This window comes from Borostomias antarcticus, assembly GCF_949987555.1.
Source record: "Borostomias antarcticus genome assembly, contig: scaffold_108, whole genome shotgun sequence".
Taxonomy (NCBI): Eukaryota; Metazoa; Chordata; class Actinopteri; order Stomiiformes; family Stomiidae; genus Borostomias; species Borostomias antarcticus.
Window position 1 is genome coordinate 310098 of NW_028175623.1, and position 7500 is coordinate 317597.

Sequence of the window (7500 nt, forward strand, 5' to 3'; positions counted from 1 at the left end):
GGGAACCTCTGTCCACTGTGTGTCCATGTGTGTGTACCTGTGACAGGGGAATACGTAGGGGTGAAGATGTGAACCTCTGTCCTCTGTGATGGTCCTCTCATGTGTATCTATCACTTCCATATATAGAGGAGGATATCTATTACCCCCCCCCCCCCCAGTATGCTAGTCCATTTTGTCTGTCCTGAAACCAGGGGGGGGGGGGGCTTTGTTGCCGACCAGGCCTGTTTTCTGCTCAGCACAGCAGCTTGTCTGACCCATGTGACCCAGGGAGGTCAAAGGGCGTGTGTGTGAACAGGGCCATGTGCCTCTGGCTCTTCTGTCTGTCCTGACACTTTCATTGGGGCTGGATGAGTTGGATGACTGGATAACTGACTGACTGACTGACTGACTGACTGACTGACTGACTGACTGACTGGCTTGCTGACTGACTGAGCTAGCGCCCTATCACAGTATCAAGGTCTATCAGTATCTCGTGGATATCTTTTAAGGGTTCATCTCTGGTGGGATACTGAAGCAGACTGACCAGCTGCTCTTGTTGATGTTTGTGCTCAGCCAGTTCAGTGAGACACTATCTCTCTCCCCTCCCCCCGACAGATGGCGGAGACTACGGGCTGGACGAGAAGGACATGGCGGCGTCCGTGGCGACGGTCCAGTCACTGTGCGAGCAGATCGCGGCGGACCTCATCCTGCTGAGGGATAGGACGGACGCGGGCGGACGAGTACGGGACTACCTCATCCGTCGGCGCGTGGGGGAGCAGGACTTCCTGGAAGTCAGGTGAGGAGGGGGAGGAAGAAGAGAGGCTGTGTCCGTTAAACGAGTGTCATCCTCCTCTATAGCTCTCTCTCCCTCTCTCTCTCTCTCTCTCTCTCTCTCTCTCTCCCATCTTCCCCCTCTCCCCTTTTTATTTCTCTTTTGTCCTTTGTGCTTTCTTTCTCTCACTTCTTTTTCTACCTCTCTCTCCGTCCATCCCGTCTTGCGCCCCCCCCTCCAGGGTGGCGGTGGTGGGTAACGTGGATGCCGGGAAGAGCACCCTGCTGGGCGTGCTGACCCACGGCGAGCTGGACAATGGCCGCGGCTTCGCCCGCCAGAAGCTGTTCCGGCACAAGCACGAGATGGAGAGCGGCCGGACCAGCAGTGTCGGCAACGACATCCTGGGCTTTGACCAGGAGGGGCAGGTGCGGGATGGGGCGGGGCTTTGAGCGGTGACACACTGTGGGAGGAGCCACGCGGGCGAGGTAAAAAGTCACCGGAGGGTGACCGTTGAAGTGGCTTGTGTTTGAAGGGGTCGGAGGGGAGATTTAGGCATGATTGAGGGCGATGCGGACAGACTGACCTATGAGCCGTCCGTCCCTCTGGCCCCTCCCTCCCTCACCAGGTGGTGAACAAGCCGGACAGCCATGGGGGTAGTCTAGACTGGACCAAGATCTGCGAGAAGTCCTCCAAGGTCATCACCTTCATAGACCTGGCCGGCCACGAGAAGTACCTGAAGACCACCGTGTTCGGCATGACCGGACACCTGCCGGACTTCTGCATGCTCATGGTGAGAGGAGGAGGAGAGGGAGGTGGAGGAGGAGAGGGTAGGAGGAGGAGAGGGTAGGAGGAGGAGGAGGAGAGGGAGGTGGAGGAGAGGGAGGAGGAGGAGAGGGTAGGAGGAGGAGAGGGAGGAGGAGGAGAGGGTAGGAGGAGGAGAGGGTAGGAGGAGGAGAGGGTAGGAGGAAGTGTGTGTGTGTTCATTTATTCAGTCTCAGTGTAAAAGTCAAATCCTTGAAAAAGCAGTGTGGAAACAGCTAGAGTCATTTTTACATGTCAGTCTGGTTTCAGAGGTGAACATAGCACCAAGGTAGCACTCACTAAAGTCATAAACGATTGAATGAGCGCAGATGAAAACAACGTTTCTGTCCTCGACCCGACGGCTTCATTTGACACTGTCGATCACGGGATACTTCTGAACAGACTTGAGACCTGGATGGTTCTCTCAGGGAACACACTGAGCTGGTTCCATACCTGCCTCCAAGACAGACATGACTGTGGGTCTTGGTGACTGTTTCAGAGAAGCGACGCTATGGCGTTCCTCAGGGCTCAATCCTTGGTCCACTGTTGTTCTCCCTATATAGGCTCCCATTTAGTGTTGTCACGATACCAAAATTATAACTTCAATACGATACCTGCTAAAAATATCTAGATACCGATACTGAAACAATACCACAGCAAAAAGTAGGCTAATGGAATAATCCAATGTCAGGCGTAGCCTACTGATCTCAGTGTTTGCTGTCTGCTGAGGTGGAGCAGCAATGTGAACTGTTTAAATGAAATAAATTACATATATATTTAATTTTATTATTTTATTCATTAAATAAATAAAAACCTCTACGTTGTAAAGTAATAAGCACACTGCCCCGGACAACCTGCCTCGATGCAACTCGGAAACACGGCTCATTCTTAAAGTAGCAGTACTAATAAAATGGGGTATTGTAGCGTTTTTGACGGCAGGGTATCGGGGTACCTTTCTAGTATCGGTATACCGTGCAACATTACTCCCATTTGGAGAAATGATCCGTGACCATGGGATTCATTTTCACTGTTATGCTGATTCCACCCAGCTGCATCTCCACCAGACACCAGACAATAAAGTTACATTACAAACCACTGTGCAGTAAATTAATGGCAATTTTCTTAAAATAAACAAAGAAAAAAACGTAAGTCCATATTGTTGGCACAAGACGCTAGGCATGTAACGATGCCTCGTGATGCAGTTAAAAATCTTTTTTTTTGTGTCACGATTCAATTCGGTGCAGATGAACAGGCTTTGCGATGCCCTTTTTTGAACAGCAGTAGGGCGCCGGTCTACTTTTGACTTCACTGCGTGGAGCGTCTGCGTCATGCGTCACTTATTTCTGACAGAACTAGAAACATGACAGCGGTGAACATGGATGTATGGAGTGAGTTCTAAATCCAGGATGCACACACAAGTATTAAGTCAGATGTGTGGACGCATTTTGGCTTCCCTGTTTTCAGAAATGAAAAGGGCGAGAAGTTAACAGACAAAACAAAAACAGCATGCAAGTTATCATTTGTCTGCAAGTTCATCTTGTAAAAAATCGTGAGAAAATCACATCGTCAACCCTGCATCGTGCATCTCATCGTGAGTTGAGTGAATCGTTACATGCCTACAAGACGCCCAAAGAAATGAAATAACCAGACTCTCAAATCACAAGTGAAAAACCTGGGTGTTATCCTGGACCTGGACCTTCATTTTGAAAAGTATATCTGCAACGTTACTAAGAGACTTTTATCATCTGAGAAACAGTCAGACCCTTCCTCTCCCTAGTACAGGGGTGGCCAACCCGCGGCTCGCGAGCCGCATGCGGCTCTTTGCCCGTCAATGTGCGGCTCCTCCATCCATCCCCCCAAAAAAGTTGGCTTGCGGCTCTTCCATCCTTTCATTAAAAAATAAATTAATTCATTCCATAAAAACGTTTCTCTCTCTCTAGTTTCGCTGTGCATTTCCCGCCCATTTTAGTTTATTGCAGATTTGTCATAAAATCATGATTCGTTTCGCTAGTGAGGAAGTCGCGTGAGAACCACTTCAAACCAATCATATAGGTAGCAAATCACCTTGGTAACAAAATTATTAGGTGCGTTTACATGGACAGTTTGAATCGGTTTCAAATAGGTTTGGAAGACCAAACCGATTGAAAATATGTCATATAAACACCTCAATCCGACTGAAATGCCCCAACCCGATTGAAATTCCAATCGCTTTCAAGGAGGTAGTTTAAACCTTTTCGAAACCGTTTGGTCCGTCATGTATACTACCTTGAAACGGATTGATGCTGCGTTCTGCGTTCATTGTGCGCATGCTCAAGACTTGACTAATCAAGGCATGCTCCACAGTTCCGTAGTCAGCTGTTTGTAACCATCGTAACGCAATCACTCACGGCTGCGTGCGCGTTCCAAACATTTGTTTCGTTGTCGCATGTAAACATCCAACCAGTTTACTTTGTATCCCATGTATACGCTCAAGCTGAAATCAACCAGATTGAAAAATATTTGTCATGTAAACGCACCTATTGTAAACAAAATAATTTGCTTTGCGTGGGTCATTCTCTTTTACGACAAAAGCTAACGTAGCCTAGGCTACTGTACACAACCAAAGAATGGCTGGAAAGAAATGCGCAGCTAAAAGAAAATATGAAGACGAACACAGGACATTTTTTACCCGAGTGGGGAGAGTAATTTTTTCTTCATAGAACGTAATGGTAAGCCATTCCGTCTGATATGCCAGACATCATTGGGACATTTCAAAGCCTCAAATCTCGAGCCCAGTCCAGCCCAACCCAGCCCAGTCCAGCCTAACCCAGTCCAGCCTAGCCTAACCCAGCCCAGTCCAGCCTAACCCAGTCCAGCCCAGCCTAACCCAGTCCAGTCCAGCCTAACCCAGCCTAGTCCAGCCCAGCCTAACCCAGCCCAGCCCAGCCTAACCCAGCCCATTCCAGCCTAACCCAGCCCAGTCCAGCCCAGCCTAACCCAGCCCAGTCCAGCCCAGCCTAACCCAGCCCAGTCCAGCCCAGCCTAACCCAGCCCAGCCCAGCCCAGCCCAGCCCAGCCCAGCTTAGCCCAGCCCAGTCCAGCCTAACCCAGTCCAGTCCAGTCCAGCCTAACCCAGCCCAGTCCAATCCAGCCTAACCCAGTCCAGTCCAGCCCAGCCTAACCCAGTCCAGTCCAGCCTAACCCAGCCCAGTCCAGCCCAGCCTAACCCAGTCCAGTCCAGCCTAACCCAGCCCAGTCCAGCCCAGCCTAACCCAGCCCAGTCCAGCCTAACCCAGTCCAGCCTAACCAAGTCCAGTCCAGCCTAACCCAGCCCAGTCCAGCCTAACCCAGTCCAGTCCAGCCTAACCCAGTCCAGTCCAGCCTAACCCAGCCCAGTCCAGCCCAGCCTAACCCAGCCCAGTCCAGCCTAACCCAGCCCAGTCCAGCCCAGCCTAACCCAGCCCAGTTCAGCCTAACCCAGCCCAGTCCAATCCAGCCTAACCCAGTCCAGTCCAGCCTAACCCAGCCCAGTCCAGCCCAGCCTAACCCAGCCCAGTCCAGCCTAACCCAGTCCAGCCTAACCAAGTCCAGTCCAGCCTAACCCAGCCCAGTCCAGCCTAACCCAGTCCAGCCCAGCCTAACCCAGTCCAGTCCAGCCTAACCCAGCCCAGTCCAATCCAGCCTAACCCAGTCCAGTCCAGCCTAACCCAGCCCAGTCCAGCCCAGCCTAACCCAGCCCAGTCCAGCCTAACCCAGTCCAGCCTAACCAAGTCCAGTCCAGCCTAACCCAGCCCAGTCCAGCCCAGCCTAACCCAGTCCAGCCCAGCCTAACCAAGTCCAGTCCAGCCTAACCCAGCCCAGTCCAGCCCAGCCTAACCCAGCCCAGTCCAGCCCAGCCTAACCCAGCCCAGTCCAGCCCAGCCTAACCCAGCCCAGCCCAGCCCAGCCCAGCTTAGCCCAGCCCAGTCCAGCTTAGCCCAGCCCAGTCCAGCCTAACCCAGTCCAGTCCAGTCCAGCCTAACCCAGCCCAGTCCAATCCAGCCTAACCCAGTCCAGTCCAGCCCAGCCTAACCCAGTCCAGTCCAGCCTAACCCAGCCTAACCCAGTCCAGCCCAGCCTAACCCAGTCCAGTCCAGCCTAACCCAGCCCAGTCCAGCCCAGCCTAACCCAGCCCAGTCCAGCCTAACCCAGTCCAGCCTAACCAAGTCCAGTCCAGCCTAACCCAGCCCAGTCCAGCCTAACCCAGTCCAGTCCAGCCTAACCCAGTCCAGTCCAGCCTAACCCAGCCCAGTCCAGCCCAGCCTAACCCAGCCCAGTCCAGCCTAACCCAGCCCAGTCCAGCCCAGCCTAACCCAGCCCAGTTCAGCCTAACCCAGCCCAGTCCAATCCAGCCTAACCCAGTCCAGTCCAGCCTAACCCAGCCCAGTCCAGCCCAGCCTAACCCAGCCCAGTCCAGCCTAACCCAGTCCAGCCTAACCAAGTCCAGTCCAGCCTAACCCAGCCCAGTCCAGCCTAACCCAGTCCAGCCCAGCCTAACCCAGTCCAGTCCAGCCTAACCCAGCCCAGTCCAATCCAGCCTAACCCAGTCCAGTCCAGCCTAACCCAGCCCAGTCCAGCCCAGCCTAACCCAGCCCAGTCCAGCCTAACCCAGTCCAGCCTAACCAAGTCCAGTCCAGCCTAACCCAGCCCAGTCCAGCCCAGCCTAACCCAGTCCAGCCCAGCCTAACCAAGTCCAGTCCAGCCTAACCCAGCCCAGTCCAGCCCAGCCTAACCCAGCCCAGTTCAGCCTAACCCAGCCCAGTCCAGCCTAACCCAAATATATATTATGTCAGAAAATATCTTGTTGTATGTATTAATTTTAAATAAATTAACTTTAAATGTATATTTAATGGACAATAATGTTTTTCTTCTTATTTTAGACTGGGGTGCCTTGGGATTTTAAGTACTTATGAAGGGTGCGGTGACTGAAAAAACGGTTGAGAAACGCTGGTATATATGGTGTGGCTCTGGGTGGTACCACAGTAATTTTTGTGGCTCTTAGTCTCTGACTGGTTGGCCACCCCTGCCCTAGAGGATGCCAAGAAGCTGTCTCAAGCCTTCATTTCTCACGATTTCATTAAACTGACTTAAGCCTTCGTACTCTCACGATTAGATTAAACTGATTTAAGCCTTCGTACTCTCACGATTAGATTAAACTGATTTAAGCCTTCGTACTCTCACGATTACATTAAACTGACTTAAGCCTTCGTACTCTCACGATTAGATTAAACTGACTTAAGCCTTCATACTCTCACGATTAGATTAAACTGACTTAAGCCTTCGTACTCTCATGATTAGATTAAACTGATTTAAGCCTTCGTACTCTCACGATTACATTAAACTGACTTAAGCCTTCGTACTCTCACGATTAGATTAAACTGACTTAAGCCTTCGTACTCTCACGATTAGATTAAACTGACTTAAGCCTTCGTACTCTCACGATTACATTAAACTGACTTAAGCCTTTGTACTCTCACGATTAGATTAAACTGACTTAAGCCTTCATACTCTCACGATTAGATTAAACTGACTTAAGCCTTCGTACTCTCACGATTACATTAAACTGACTTAAGCCTTCGTACTCTCACGATTAGATTAAACTGACTTATGCCTTCGTACTCTCACGATTACATTAAACTGACTTAAGCCTTCGTACTCTCACGATTACATTAAACTGACTTAAGCCTTCGTACTCTCACGATTAGATTAAACTGACTTAAGCCTTCGTACTCTCACGATTAGATTATTGTAATGCACTGGTCTTCACAAAAAAAAAAATTCTTGGCTGCAACTTAATTTCATGTGCAAGACCAGGAAAAGAGGAACAGAGATCATATTACTCCTATACTCACATCTTTGCACTGGCTCCCCATAACGTCTGATAGATATTAATATTATTTTCCTTGTGTTGAAAGCTCTGAATGGTCTAG

The 7500-nt window shown here is 50.7% G+C and overlaps 1 protein-coding gene across 1 annotated transcript in view; it reads left to right on the plus strand.

The window, feature by feature from the left end:
- Positions 1–7500, plus strand: part of LOC311329428 (GTP-binding protein 1-like) — a gene marked incomplete at its 3' end in the record, with an annotated part of 78100 nt that overhangs the window by 4593 nt on the left and 66007 nt on the right. Inside the window, exons 3-5 of the mRNA XM_084463277.1 lie at positions 595–775; positions 993–1176; positions 1377–1541. Of these exons, the coding sequence (XP_084319403.1) occupies positions 595–775; positions 993–1176; positions 1377–1541 (530 nt within the window). The remainder of the gene's footprint in view (positions 1–594; positions 776–992; positions 1177–1376; positions 1542–7500) is intronic.